General features: G+C 36.1%; 2 protein-coding genes across 2 annotated transcripts; both read right to left on the bottom strand.

The window, feature by feature from the left end:
- Positions 1–5,037: 5,037 nt before the first annotated feature.
- LOC110711330 lies at positions 5,038–5,394 on the bottom strand. The gene has a single exon (XM_021889708.1). It carries the CDS (start codon positions 5,392–5,394, stop codon positions 5,038–5,040), a length of 357 nt encoding a protein of 118 aa, XP_021745400.1.
- A 2,553-nt stretch (positions 5,395–7,947) lies between these two features.
- LOC110711329 lies at positions 7,948–9,562 on the bottom strand. The gene is made up of 4 exons (XM_021889707.1): positions 9,200–9,562; positions 8,861–9,134; positions 8,363–8,773; positions 7,948–8,288 (listed from the first exon to the last, which is right to left on the bottom strand). Exons 1-4 carry the CDS (start codon positions 9,560–9,562, stop codon positions 7,948–7,950), a joined length of 1,389 nt encoding a protein of 462 aa, XP_021745399.1.
- Between the last annotated feature and the right edge of the window lie 6,937 nt (positions 9,563–16,499).

The following is a 16,499-nucleotide window of genomic DNA, read 5'->3' as shown; positions in this document are numbered from 1 at the left end:
GCTAAGGAAACACCTTTTAAGTGAACGTTGAATATTATAATCGAAAATTATCCCTAATCGAGGTCATTTAAACGATGGACGGTTAATGACCAATTGAGATTAGTGTGTAGTCAGATTTATAGCACCGTTTCTTGTGCTACGAGGACATGAATGTCATAAATCATTTGCACAGGTATTTGTTTAGAACCATACTGGATCGACCTATGAGAATACCTTAAGAGATTAAAAATCGTCATAAGTATACTTCTCATTATGGCTATCGGAACCTATTTCCTCCACCATGAGTATTGTGAGTTCTCTTGTTTGAGTACTAGTCCGCTTTGATGTTGACAATCGTCTACCGTAATAGGGGATTATAACGACAACACTCGGGCGGCTAGGTCCTCTAAGTAAGAGGAGCTACATTACAAGACTGGGAATGTCCCCCTCCTAAAATAGGGAAGATGTCTTTGTTGTATACAAGGCCCCTCGTAGAGCGAGACTGTAAAAATGCAAGGCCGTGCTCGGATGGATTTTAGAAATCATCTATTTATTGACAGTCGGACTCAAAATCGAGAAACACTTCTGGACATAATAAGGATGACGAAATAATCTTACCTTATAGTTCAAGAAATGACATTAAGTGACATAGGAAAAAGGTTGTACACTAAATGCGCACTTGTCCGGAAGGACAAGTGGGAGATTGAAAGGAATGGTGTCCTTCGAACAAGTTTACTATTCCGTTAGTGGGTTCGCAAATTATAGAAAGCTAATATATTCTGTAAGGTCAAGTGATCAGAATGTCTAGGTGGAGGCCGCTTCCGATTAGTAATATTAATGCATAATTAATATTACAACTTAATCTTGACTGAACCCTTCGGGTCACACCCTTTGCAGTAAACGAACCGACTCGACGAATTAATTCGGAAGAAATTAATTTGTCGCCCGAGTATTAAATATTTAGACGTCAGGAATTCAAGCTTGGAGCGTCTAACCGAGCGTCGGAGAATCTCAATGTCGAGCGAAAATTTAGGATTTGGCGAGACAGGAAAATGCTTCAAGTAACAAGTAAAATCCTAGCCACACGAAAGGCTAGGAAAGTTCGCCTAATAGGAGCATGCCACATGGCAGAACACATGGCAAAGCCATGTGGCAGCACACATGACAGCCGCCACGTTGGCAGCCACCTAGTGGCAGCGCGCCACTGTGGCGACATATATGGCAAGGGCCGTGGACCCGGGGAGATGGGTCATGGACACGGGCCAAAAAAAAATGGCCCAACCGAACCCAACTTGGGGCACAAGGTTAGGTGACACATGGTTAGTTCACATTGCATGTGAAATGCCTTGGGGACCAAGTGGAAAAGTTTTCCTCACCTAACCATGTGACACTTGTTACTTGTTCCTTGGTTTATTTAACTATGGGTTGAATTCATCAATCTTTCCATGTGAGATCTTTTTGTTAAAAAGTCCCACATTGAAAGATGAGTGGAATTCCCAAGCTATCCTTCCTTATAAATAGCCAAAGCATGGCATGCGAATTCCTTGCTTGAGTAGGAGTTTTTGTGGATGGAATTTTGTTGGAGGCTCTTGTGTTAGCGGGGCTAAAGCTTTCATGTAATAGCCCGACTTTGAGGGCGAAGCACACGTTAAAGGTAAATTCTGATTTTATCCATTCATGTTTATTTGTTATGCTTTATGGTTTTATTAATTGCGAGTGGTTCTTTGGGTCGGGGTTGTTTCAGCGGTAAGTTGGACTTACCAAATCCCAACAGAATACTTATGGATAACGAGTTAAGCCACAAAACATAAAAGACTAGCCCAAATTAAAGAAAAGCCAAAACAAAGGTCCAATTACCTAAACCCGATCATAATTAGGATTAAGCCCTTGCATAAACCCTAATAATGTCAGATTTAGGAGCGCCTAGGTTAAAACTTAGTGCTGCCGCAGAAAAATTCGCGCGCATCTCACAAAGTTGCGCATCTCACAATGACGGACTTACCAAACGCCCAGCGCAACTTCCAGAGTTTCCCTGCGGAAAATTTGTAATTATTCAAAAATTATATGGAAAATATAAAATTGAATCTTACCATAATGCCGCGCACAAGACCAATAGTTGCGCTGCACATAGCAGCGCAACTTTATAACTTGTGTTGGGTTGCCGTGCGCAACTTCATCTGTTGCGCGTGACACCTGCTGCGGCAGAAAGCTCAAAACCCTAAACCTAATCCTTCTCTATAAATACGAGCTTAAACCGAGGCTTCAATAGATATAAATTAACCTAAAACTCTAGCGAAATAACTTGTGAACTTGTGCAACCTAGCCCTCTTTTCCTAAACACTCACCCTTTCGATACTTAGTTACTACGGTGGAGGTTCCCCAACAATAAGGTGTCCATAAGTGTTCTAAACTGAGATCTAGCAAAGAGAAGGGATAAATTCTCAAGCACTTAGTTAAATCACCTTTATTTTTCTTATTTAAAAGGACTTTAATTAATTAATTAGTGTTGTTTGATCACTTTTTATATAATTAATTAATCAATTCCACATAGTATCTTGCGTTAAATAAAGACTAGAATTGAATTAAATAATTGTTGGTTGATCACTAAAGCCAAGGTGAATCTTGTTTATTTATTGTTCTTTCACGAATATTATTAAATAAGAATAACGACTTTTGCAATGTAATTACTAGGTGAATTAATGCTTGTAAATAAAATCAACTAAGAACGCGTTACATATATTATTTGGTGATGAAATTGTGAAAAAGGAAGAGCTAGTAGAGGCCGTTCTAGGGCTAGGATGACGATTCCTCTCTAAAAGGAACGTTATCTTAGTACCCTCGCTCCTGAACTCATTTCTGGTTTGTAGACTAATTTGGGCATGGCTAAACTTATTTTTTATGCTAATTATTCCATGAACTCCACATGGAAGAAAGGAATGAACGAGGTTTATGAGTTTTTCCTAAAACTTATTGGCGACTCCTACTTGTTTCTTATAAAAAAAAGCGTGATGATAGAATCAATTCTAATTCAAGGTCCCCCAAACAGTCAGGAATTCAAATCCTACTACACCCAAACAAGTGTAGTCCTAGACTTTTAAGTGGCCAAGGGCAGTTAAGAAGAGTACCCCTTACGATGGGATCACCCTCCTTACGCATATTATTAGACTTGGTGATGACTCTCAAAGCATAATAATTCAATCAACAATAATTATTCAATCAAACAAACATACCAATTTAATTCTTGAATAATTAGTGACCACATAATATTTAATGTTGAACCCTTTTTAATTCTACCTCAGTGTGAAAGACACCTTAAATGCATAAAGCGCCACAAGTCCTATCCTCGGTGTTTAAAACACCTTAAGTGCACAAAGGCACCAACAAAAAAATTATTCCTAGTGTACATAGACACTTATATAGCTCCTTTATTATGCTTAAAGCACCAATAAAAATTATACGATCCATAATAAAATTCCTTTTCAATATTCCAAGCCAAATTAAATATGTAGTTTAATCAAACATATATTCTAGCATGCCATAAATAAAAGTGTGGTCATATCTTCATGCCAAAATATAATTTTCCGATCCATAAACCATCACAAATATATCATGCTTCACAATTCAATTACCAACACCAATAATTCACAATTCCAAACATAAACCTTAGCATGATACTACTTGCAATTGATTTAAATCAAGCCTAACATGATACTACATCACCAAATATACTAAGTACACGAACATACCTTGAATACAATCTTAAAATCGCCACCACTAATAAAAATTGCTCACTTCAAAGTCTCCTACAATTTAAAATCATAGAAGAGTATTAAAATCTACTCTACATAAATTTCCAGCAATATATACTATTATAAAACACTTCATAATTAATTAAAATAAGCTGAAATTATATTTAAAACATCATACTTTAGTCCCAATTAATGGGTAACTGAAATTTCTTACAGAAACTTAGTTTTAAATACTATATTAAAAATTCCAAGACTTTCTTTTAATTAAAACTTGTTGTAATTAAGCCTAAAACACTTTAATCAAATATTTAAACCATTATACAACATAATCCTTCAATTATTCACAAATTAAGAACCTAGGGTTTTAAAAATTGGGGCTTTTTAATTAAAAACATAATGAAAATTAATCAACATAATACTTATAATCAAACATTAAAATCAAATCCCAAAACTCATAATTTACAATTAGATTTAAGCATAGATTAAATTAGAACAATAAAGATTAAGTTTTTTTAATCGAAAAAGGAGGAAGAAGGAGAACGACATCCACCTACTGCCGGCTACTGGCAAAGGCGGCCACCTGCTACCGGTGGCTGACGCTGCTGGCAGCGGTGGAGAGGAAAAGAGCAGCCGAAAAAAAAAAAGAAAGAGGAAGGGGAAAAGAAAAAGAAAGAAAAATAAGGAGAAGAGAGAGAGAAGTTTACCTTGGGTTTTCTTCACTCTTGGTATAATTGATTTGCCTCATAAGTGGGATATTTATACCCCTTCTCTACCAACCCTTTCCCCTAAACTTTTCTCTTTTAATTTTCCTAATCCCTTCCTTAATAAAACTTATTAAAAAATCATACTTTCTTAAAATAAACCCCAACTTTTATAAAATAAATAATAAAATAAATCTTCCTTTTATAAAATATTTCGAAACTTACATAGAATAAATAATTAAAATACCATAATTAAAACATTAAAATTATTTAAATACCTTTACAAAATACATATTTTAAATAAAATACCTATAAAAATATGGAGTATTACAGTCTACCTCCCTTAAAAAAAGATTCGTCCCAAAACTTGGGAACAAAATTTAAACTTTTTCCTCTTTTTGTATAATACTGCTGTACTTTTTGTCATTCCTTTACCCTTTTGTGTCTCTTTGAGAACACAATTACTCAAAATACTTTGTAAAAATTGTGCAAAAATCACAAAAATAACTAAAAACATAGGGTAAAAGCGTGAAATTCTACCGCATTCTACCCCCCTTAAAGAAAATGAGTTACGCCCCAGTAACTCAACATACCTGAAAAAACTCTGATTATTTCTTTTTCATTTCGTCTTTTGCCTCCCAAATGGCTTCCTCATATTCCTGGTAAGACCAAAGTACTTTCACAATCTTAACATTCTTATTGCGTGTACTACGCACTTTACTGTCAAGGATCTTGACAGGTCTCTCTTCATAGGTCAAATTTTGGTCTAACTCAATGGTTTCGGGTTGTAACACATGGGACTTATTAGGTATGTATCTTCTCAATTGAGACACACTAAATACGTCATTTACCCTACTAAGCTCCATAGGTAAGGCCAACCTATAAGCTACTTTGCCTACTCTTTGCAGTATTTCATATGGTCCAATGTATTTTGGACTAAGCTTTCCTTTCTTCCCAAATCTCATCACTTTTTCATTGGTGACACCTTTAACAATACTTTATCACCAATTTCAAACTCTTCTTCTCTACGCTTCAAGTTTGCACAACTCTTTTTTGGTCTTGAGCTGCTTGAATCTTAGATTGAATTTCCCTTACTTTCTTTAATGTATCCACAATAATTTGAGGCCCTAGAATCATTATTTAACTAATATCATTCCAACAAATTAGACTACTACACTTCCTCCCATACAAAGCCTCAAATGGAGTCATTCCTATGCTCGCATGGTACCTATTATTGTAGGAAAATTCAATTAAATCCAAGCTATCTTCCCACCCTCCTTGGAAGTTTATTACACAGGCTCTCAACATATTCTCCAAGGTTTGAATGGTTATTTCGGTTTGTCCATCTGTGGCAGGGTGAAACGCCGTACTCATCTTAAGTGTTGTACCAATATTTTCCTGTACACTTTTCCAGAATTTTGAAAGAAACCTTGAATCTCTATAAGACACAATATCCTTTGGAACCCCATGTAACCTTACAACATGTTTGATGTAAGCTTTCGCAAGTTGCTCCATTTTCCAAGTCTCTTTCATTGGTATAAACATAGTGGATTTTGTAAGTCTATCTACTACTACCCAAATTGTGTCATTTCCACTCTTTGACTTAGGAAGGCAAGTCACAAAATCCATTGTAATGCAATCCCACTTCCATCCTGGGATTTTCAATGACTACACAGTCCCTTGAGGTCTCTTGTGTTCTATCTTCACCTTTTGGAATGTTAAACATTTTGCTACAAAATCAGCAACCTCATTTTTCATTCTAGGCCACCAAAACATTTTCTTCAAATCCCTTTATAGCTTGTCCCCTCTTGGGTGTACTTAGTAGAATGTATTGTGGCCCTCTTCCATTAATTTTCTTTTCACTTTCTCACATTTCTGTGGTACGCACCATCGACCTTTATACCTCAAACTCCCATTTTCATAAATTTTGAAGTCTGTAGCTTTTCCTTGCTTAATTTTCTCGCGAATCTTATCCAACTTTACATCTCCCTCATGGTTTGCTCGTATCTCATCGAATATTGATGCTTAGGTTTGCAAGGATACCTGCTAGTACTCCACATTATACAACTTCTAAATTCAATTTCATCATTTCTCTACACAACTCATTAACTACTAATAATGTGTTTAGTCTATGAATGGACTTACGACTTAGAGCATCCGCAACTACATTCGCTTTCCCCTCATGGTATTGTATATCTAAGTCATAATCCGTTGTATACTCTAACCATCTTCTTTGACGAGAGTTCAGATCCTTTTGGCTGAAAATGTACTTCAAGTTCTTAAGATCTGTGGTAAATTCAACATTTCACTCAATATAGGTAATGGCGCCAAATCTTTAGTGCAAAAATGATTGCAGCTAGCTCCAAATCATGGGTTGGATAATTCACTTCATGTGTCTTGAATTGCCTCAGCGCATATGCAATCACCTTTCCATTTTGCATAATTATACACCCTAAACCATTCTTTGATGCGTCTCTATACACATCATACACCCCACTATCGTCTAGCAATGTAAGCACTGGTGCTGTGATTAGTTTTTGCTTCAGCATTTAGAATTCTTCCTCACACTTATCATCCCACCTCGAACTTCTTATCCTTTTTCATTAAGGTAGTCATAGGTTTAGCGATCTTAGAGTAATCTTTAACAAAACGCCTGTAATACCCTGCTAAACCTAAGAAACTCCGCACATCAGATACTGTTTTGGGTGTTAGCCAACTCTTAACAGCTTCTATCTTGGCTGGGTCTACTTCTACTCCATCCTTGGACACAAAATGTCCTAAAAATGCTACCTTTTCAAACAAAAATTCACACTTAGAGAACTTTGCATAAAGGTGGTTTTCTCTTATTGTTTCCAAAATTTCCCTTAGGTGTTCTGCATAGTCTTTTTTGCTCTTTGAGTACACCAATATGTCATTTATGAACACTGCCACAAACTTATCCATAAATTGATGAAACACCCTATTCATCAAATCCATAACGATTGCTGGAGCATTAGTCAATCCAAATGGCATAAATGTAAACTTGTAGTTTCCATATCTTGTCCTAAATGCAGTTTTAGGGATGTCCTCATCTGAAATCCTCAATTGGTGATATCCAGACCTCAAATCGATCTTTGAAAACACTATAGCACCCTTTAATTGGTCAAACAAATCATCTATTCTTTATAGGGGATACTTATTCTTTATGGTCACCTTTTTTTAATTCCCTATATTTAATGCACAACCTCATACTTCCATCTTTCTTCTTCACAAATAGAACTGGCTCTCCCCAAGGAGAAACGCTTGCTCCTTTAACTCACTCATTTCAGCAGGTGCCATTCGATATGGTGCTTTAGATATTAGGGCTGTTCCAGTAACTTAATCTATGGTAAAGTCAATTGCCTTCTTAGGCGGCATTCCAAGAACCTCCTTTGAAAATACATCCAGGAATTCATTGACTACTTCTATATTTTCGGGTTTCGTCACTTGTTCACGATCCATATTCCTTACACTAAAGAAATATATTGGATTCCCCTTCTTCATGTACTTTCCCAATTTTGCACCGATATTAACCTTGGGCACTTGGTTTCACCATGCATCCAGTAAGTTATCGATTCTTTCCCATTTGTGACCATTTTCACTTTCTGCGACCGACAACTGATCTCAGCATTGTACTTACTAAACCAATCCATTCCCAAAATGAGATCAAAGTCACTCAACCCAAACTCAATGAGGTCAGACAAGAATACTTTCCCTTTTATTTCTAAAGGCACATTTTTATAGGTTTTGGTACATTTCACTACCTCACATGTAGGAATTGTTATTGGTAGATCTACTACTTCTACTGATCCTATACAGTCTTTAAGTTTTGAAACAATGCCTTTAGAAACAAAAGAAAAAGTGTACCAGAATCAAACAATACCTTAATAGGAATATAGTTAATAGAAAAAGTACAAGTGATCACATCTTTCGTGGAATCTGTCTCATGCCTACTCAAAACATTCAATTTCCCTGCAGCTCCACCTTTATGTTGATTGTTCCCACTGTAATTGTTATTGTTCTTCACCCCATTCTGTTGCACTTTCTTATTCCCATTAAAGTTATTGTTGTTCTCCTGAAAATTCCACTGGTTTCCTCTTGAATTATTGTTTTGCCGGTTCCCATTAGTATTCTTAGAGAAACATTCATACTCCCTATTCCCAAGTTTATTACAAGCGCGACAAGCAACTAGATTGCCTTCGCAATCCCTACAAGGGTGATTGTTCTTGCACCTTTTGCAAAAATAAGTCCTTCCATTCTTGTTATTCACTTGGTTATGGTGTTTTGTTCCTCCATTGTTATTACGTCCTCCTTGACGATTATTACCTTAAAAGTTATTATTATTGTGGAAGTTATTGTTGTTATGGTGGTACTTATGCTTCTTAAAACCGTTCTGGTTTCCCTGTTGGTTACCATAAACTTGCCCCACTTCCTTCCTCTTCTCTCTTCCTTCTATCTCAGCTAACTCCTTCTTTTTCTTCTCCTCCAATGTGTAAAGGTGTGCGGCCCTTCCATATACTTCATCCAAGGTCTCAAACACTTGCCCGCACAGCTTTAACTGAAAATCAGTAGTCAAGCCACTCTCAAACTTTCTAGCCTTTTCCTTTTCTGTAGCAACATACTCTTCAGAAAAACGAAACAACTCAATAAACTTGGTGTAGTATTCAGTTACTGACACTTTTCCATCCTAAGGTTTGAGAACTCCTCAGCTTTCTACTTCTGTAAGAGGCTAGGGTAAAACTTATCTCTCACTTTCTCTTGGAACTTAGCCCAATTGAATCCAGGTAGTGCCCTAATTGTAGTTTCATTTTGTTGCCACCAATGGTCAGCTTTACCCCTCAGATAGTAGGTAGCACATCTTACTTTTGAATTTTCTAGGCATCCTACAACTCCAAACAACTTCTCAAACTCCCTCAACCAGTTTTCTAGTATGGTAGGATAAGGCTCCTCTTGATATGTTGGTGGTTTACTTTGAGCCACCTTCTTAAAAAGCTTCCCTTGGGCATCCCCATTACAAGTCGAGTTTCTTGCCAGTTGTTGGGCAACTGCTGCCAATTGCCTCACTACTTTGCTAAGTTCATTTCCCTCATTGTTGGTACTGCTTCCCCCTGCCATCTTTCTTCTCCTGAATTAAAAGAATAAGGCTCTAAATCAAATATGGTTTAGGTTAGATCCCAAGGCATACACTCACCTATTAATTAATTACCCTTAAATCATACACAATAAATATGAAGCTAACAATTTGGGGTAATAGTGCTAAACTTCCCAAAATTTGTAGCTTAGCAATTAATTATTGGTTACTAACCAACCATGCATTTAATAAAGCATCACATAAATAAATAAAAATAATTCCCATGAACCCTCAAGGCTTGAAACTATGAATTAAATTCAATTGGGGTAAGGTTTGTAAATTTGGGATATCAATACAAGATGGATAATTTGGAGATGGAACTATTTGTTGTGATTGAGACGAATTAAATTGGCAGAAAGAATTAAAGAAATAAAGTGGAAATTTTTTTGATATAAAGGAAGAATAAAATACTGAAATAAAAATGAGTTTAATCACTTATGAATTTTCATAAGTTCACTGAATCCTTGTGGACATGCCACTTATTACTTAAACTGCAAACAATGTTAATATTTAAGATAACTAAAACTTCCTAATGAAAAGAATTTATAGGAGTCTACTCCTTTAGAACATTGTCCCTTTTGTCAGCTGATTGTTTGTAGCTTGTAGGATCGAAGTCAAAATCATCTGTCTCCTCCATTGGTTCAGGTGTCTTAGGTTCGGGTTTTACTTGTACAAACTCCCCTTTTTCCTCCTCATCAGTTGAAATGTCTATTATTATTGGAGTTGGAGGTGGAATAGGATTAGAAATTTCCATAAGTGAACTATCTCCCTCTTGTTGTTCTCCATTTTCTGCCTGATTACCCCCTGACGAAGGTGAAGAACTTTCTGACTGATGACTAGGAGGAGGATTGTTCCCTACTGGATTATCGTAGTAGTAGTCAGGGTAGGGAAGGTTTAAGTGTTGACAATAAGCTTTTTCCACTCATACAAGGTAATTATTCAGGAAAGCATGCCATAATAATCTTTGTATTTATAGTAATTTGGGATGTCCCTGGAAGGTAAAAATCAGAAAATCTCTCTTTGACAGCAATGTAAGGAGGCTCCTCCGGAAGACGATGGACAATCATTGCTAAAATATGATCAGGGGTGTCATAAACTCTATCTCGTAAGACATTTCTCATGTAGGAACAAAAGTATTTGGTCTTTTCTACAAAATCGTAGGGGTGTCCATTATGTTTCTTAACAAGTGATCCCATTTGAGTAAATTTTCTAGGAAGATTTGCATCCTGTAGAGGAAAAGTTTTAGAAAAGAATTCCCTTCCCAAAGAAAATAAAATAAATAACACAGTCTTTGTAGGAAATTAAGTTCGGTGTTCAATCATACAATCTTGAAAGATCACATATAATAATTCACATATTGCATGCTTTCATCAACAAACATCTAGTCATACAACATGCTTGAACACCTCAAAATAAAATTATGCACATAGGAAAGAAATTAAATTCTAGCCTATATGCCCTTTCTTTTCCTACCCAAGCTCACCAACATGTTATTAAAAGCTTTTAAAACATAATCGTTACCTCAATCCTTGCTTCTTGCACAATGAACAAACTAAAAATATTTTTATCCTACTTAAAAAAAATTTCGAAATCAAAGGGAAGCAGGGCCAATATTTTGGCCCTAATAAAAAAACAAAAATTCGGACGCCCCTTATAAAAATAAAATTTCGGATGCCCCTTAAAAAAAATTCAGACCATATTAAATAATAAAAAAAAAAAATTCGGTCCTCCTTTAAAATAAAATCAAAACAAAATTAACACTGCAAAATTAAATAAGCACTTGGCCAAGTTTAAAACATAGTACAAAAACGTTTTCGGGTTAGTGGTAATTAAAAATCTCAACCAAAGCTCTGATACCACTTTGTAACACTCTAGAAATTCCTTTCCTTTAAATACCTATTCTACTCTTTAAAAATACGATTTAGGACTATCTAAGACATTACTGCCACCGTGAAAACACTTTAAGCAACTATCAAAGATACACAATGGAAGACTTAAAATAAAAAACCGTTTAAAACGGTCAACTCAAAAGTCATCCAAACGAAAGTAAAGTTAAAATCAAATCAAACGAAGTCAAATATAAGTCTACCTACAACTTTGAACTATTAGAGGCCCTTATTAAAAACCGAACCGAATCCAAAACTAAACATTAGTTCCACATATAAATAATATCATAAATAAGTAAAGCATAAAACACATCGTAACTAATGAATACTAGCATGATTCGCTCTTCACTCATGCCCTGTCATGAATATGCTTCAATACCTGAAAAGCTTATCTCTACTTGTTTCCACTACTCTCCATTAAAAAGGGGTTATCATAGGGCCAAGATAAATACATGGCCAAAACACACACATACACACAAAATCAGCAAAGTTTAGTACATAAGTAAATAAACACACTAACATGCTTTCACCTATCAACACACACTTTCCTCAATGCACCTGTTTACAAGAACACACAACATTCAACAAGACTTTTCAACTAGACCACTAAATAGTTTATTTAGCGTTGATCACGCATCAAACGAGTTTCCAACTCTACCTCCCCCAAATAAATTGAGGTTAACTGACACGGGAGCTAACCGTGCCAGCACAAAACCACACATAGGTGGCGGAATTCCAGCGCATAATGATCACGTGTTAGATCGTTAAGCTACTACCCTAACCAAATTATTCATTTATAATACCTAAACCTACACTAAACTAGTTAGTGGCAAGTAAAGGGTCGAACCACTAGGGAAGCACGCTAATTCAACATAAAATATCACTAATTCAAGAGTGAAAAGGGGATTGTTTTTGTTGGTTTCGTTGAGTAAGAACACTAAAACTACAAATAAGAAAGAAAATGATGATTAAAATCAATAGAAAATTACGCTAGGGATACGGGGGTGTCCAATATGATTAGAAAGAGGAGAATAATGGTGATTATCATGAAACATATGCCAAAGAACACAAGATTCTACCTAAACGACACATTCTCATGCAATAGTCTAGGCAAATCAATGAAAGAGGTCTACACTAATAAGGATCATTCTCATGCATCCTATTAGTTACAATCAAATCAAGAGAATAAAGAAGCACAATCCATAAAAACTCCACTTTAATAACTCATTCTCATGCAATCATTAAAATAGAGATGATCCTAATCTAGTTCAAATCACTTTCATGCATTTAAACTAGAAAACATCAAATAGAGTGCAACATTAATCCCAAGATAATAAAAATCATGTCTTTCATCAATATATGGCATAAGTTCAATCCAACCATCATCATTCATCCAATATCAAATCATATCTTCCACCCCCTTCCCCTAGTTAAAAGCTTATCCTAGAGAAGGGAGATTAAAGATAATATCAAAACTAGAAATAAACTCAAGAAACTCAAAACAGAACATGATTAAAATCAATGAAATCAATAACAACTAGATAAGCTAATAAGATTGACAAGAATAAGTAACAATAAAACAAATAAATAATACTAAAGGAAAGGAGAAGAGATTACTAAAGAAAGGATTAATGAAAGATGAAAACTTGGATTCTTGCTTGATTGATGGAAGATTAAAACTTAAGCAAAGTTGAATACAATAAAGGATGCTTGAATACCAATCTATTTTCTCAATCTAGATTAGGCTAATGTTCTATGGAATAAGTACTCAGTGTCCTCTATTACAAAGAGTCCGCTATATATATATGTGGCTCCCCCAAAAGAAAGAGACTTGGAAAACAAGGCGCAAAAAACCCAGCCGTGCGCACCCGCACACGATATATGCGCGCCCGCGCAGTAGGTGTGTGCGCCCTCTCAGCGTAGTGCGCGCCCGCAACTTTGAGGGTACGAGAAAATCAAGCGCGCCCGCATAGTAGGCCTGCGTGCCCGCGCAACAGGTCGCGCGCCCGTACAGAAGCCGCACAACAAGTCACGCAAACTCTCTGGTTAGGCTCTGTTTCTTCAGCCTGGTTGCGCGGGTTTGGACAGGGTTGCACGCCCGCACAACACCCCGTGCACAGTAGTTATCTTGGCTTCATGATATCCTCTTTCTTTTGGCACATAATACCTACAAAACAAAAGCATGGAAATAAAAAAAAAACAAAGCGAGAAGACTAAGAAAAGGGAAGATAAAAGAGAAAAGAAAAGAGGAAGAAAAACTAAGTAAAAATACTTAGAAAAAGGGCCAAACAAGTGCAAATCAGGGGAGAATCCTTAGAGAAAAAGGATAAAAGAATGCCACTCATCAAAATCCCCCACACTTGGCTCTTGCTTGTCCTCAAGCAAAGAAAACCGGAACAAAAAGACAAACACAACAAACATAACATGACAAGGTTTAGCAAAACCAATCAATCCTCAAGGTAATGGAATGCTCAATTCGGACTTACATGCAAATAAATGCACCAAAGAATACTTATCTTTCTTAATTTAAAGAGGGAAAACACGTTCCAAGATGCTCAAGATTGAAAAATACAAACCTAAGCTAAGCGTAGAGGGCTAATGATTTCATTCTCCGCCCTAGCCCCAACCAAGACGATCCGCGTTCTCTCCTCTAGCTTCAATTCATCCCCTAACTAGCTCCTCATGGTCCCTCGAGTGAACCGGAAAAAGAAATTTTTATGTGGAATCATAAGGTTATCCCGATATCTCAACTATGCATACTCTCTCCATAGGATTGAAATCCATCTCCCTCCACCGTTCTTTGACCACGCCCCTCTAGAACCCAAGGGTCTTAAGTAGGGTTGTAATGTCATGGCTAGGGGTTATGGTTGGAAACAATTTGAAAATTTTGGTGGCAATTCCTAAGTGAAGCGTAAGAGTGGCCATCTCTCAAGAACATCCTAAGAATTGAACCTATTATCAAACTTATAACCTTTCAAAACATACCACACCACATTACTTCAATCTTTTTCAAATTTTTTTTTTGCTTGGTTTTCATGAGTTTCAACGTTCTTGCCAAACCTTTTTGCGTACTCTTTTCATGAATAATCTTTCAAAACCTTATTTGAACCAAATTACACAACTTTCTTGCTCAATTTCAACATTATCAAACTCGAACCTCACAAGACAATGCTTCACTAACTATAAGGGTTGGTAGAACATAGGCCGATAGGTTTGTAATATGGCTATGTCAAGAAAGGGGAAATAAGGCTCAAATTGGTTAGCAAGAGGGTGAATGTAAAAATGAAAACCAAATTTGTAACAAAACACAAAGAAAACAAAGAAAAATGAGAAGAAATGCCCTCTTCCTCCTCTAGAGTTATATGGTCACGATCTTGGGAGCTAGACGCCAACACAAAGATTAATACGTGCATAGTTAAGGATCCTAAATGCCGCTCACAAGAATGATGAAGGCTTGAACAAATGACGCTCACACGGGATAAGAAATATAGAAAATACTAACCAAGGGAATCCTATCCACCATAGAGAGCAACACCATCTTACCACTTTCTCGTGAACTAGATCTTGTAGTAATCCCTAGAATAAATGAATATTATTATAAGGATTTTGAACGCTTCTTCAATTTAAAAGACAAAAATCTATCAAAAATAGTAGATGGTAGTATAGTTAATTTGAAAGAATTTGCTCGCCATTATTTTGATAGGCCTTATTCTGAATCTTTCCATGTGTATAGAAGAAGGGATTTCTTATTTTGCATTCTTAATCAATTTTTCCTTACTAGTGGTAAAAATAATGAGGGTCAATTAATTATATCCACTGTTTTAGAGCAAATTGAATCAGGGAGAAATCCAATGCCTTTAATTGTTGGAGAGACTATGCTTAGTCTTGATGAATTAAAGAGAAATCCAAAAGCACCTTTCGGGGCTCTCCAATTTTATTACAGGTAGAAAAATAATATTTTTAATTATAAAATCAAAAATATATTTTTGTATAGTAATAATGATTTATTTGCATTGCAATTTTTACAGATGTGGCCAATGGAAAGATTGGAGTTAATTAGCCCTCAAGACAACATTGAGAAGTATACTCCAAATTGCTTCGTGAGAAGGAAGAAACGCTTCTCTAAGATGGGGCGCCATGAATGGAAGAAGGTCTTCGAGTCTTGTAATTTTGTCGTCAAGTGGGTCATCCCTTGGTGGAAAATAGAAAAGATGGTTGGTGTCAACAAGCAACCTTTTTGCCGTCTTCCAAGCTTGTCCCGTATGACTTTTTATTATCTCTACAAGGTAAAAAGACAATACGGCCTACTTCAGACTATTCCTTCTGGTGATCTTCGCCGTCCTTACGAGTTCCCTGTCTCCCAGGAAGTAGACAAGTTTGATGCTTTTTGGAGTGCCAGACCTTTATGGGAAGTAATTAACCCAAAAGGTTCCTCCTTCCTTGCCCAATGATGTGAAAAAGTGGCTTCTGAAGAAGCCCTCAAAGGACGTGAAGAAAAATCAGAGTAAAACTGATGTGAAGAGCCGTCTAGGTGACAAGGTGATTCCTGTTAAGGAACGCTTGGGTGAAAGGATCGAGTTCAAAACACCTATAATGTCTAAGAAGAAGAGTACCGCAAAAAGATAAAGGAAAAAGGAAAGCTGACACCACAGGAAAGAAAGCTTGGGTAGAAAAGAAGCATGGAGTCCAAGCTGAGGAGGAAACTATTTACTCCAAGATTGAATGTAGGTCCTTTAAAGGATGCCTACTAGCTAAGGTTATGGATGAGGAAGAAGAAGTAGAAAAAAATTAGAAAAGGGCTAAGAAAGAGAAAGAATATTAAGAGCATTGCTTAATTTCCAATTATCAGACTTAGTTTATTTTTTTATATTTAAAGTTGATTTATTTAAGCTTTATTTAAATTCCTTCAATAATGTAATATATTTTATTAATAAAATTCCAGCTTTTTAATTAAATTATTTACTTTAAATTTATTTTATTAAAGTAATGAAAATCGAAGAATTAATTTTCCAGAAATTATTTCGAGTACGGAAGT

The sequence above is a fragment of the Chenopodium quinoa genome, unplaced genomic scaffold, assembly GCF_001683475.1.
Source record: "Chenopodium quinoa cultivar QQ74 unplaced genomic scaffold, ASM168347v1, whole genome shotgun sequence".
In the NCBI taxonomy this organism is placed as follows: domain Eukaryota; kingdom Viridiplantae; phylum Streptophyta; class Magnoliopsida; order Caryophyllales; family Amaranthaceae; genus Chenopodium; species Chenopodium quinoa.
Note: the sequence above shows the minus strand (reverse complement) of the source record. Positions and strands in the feature narration are given on the sequence as shown.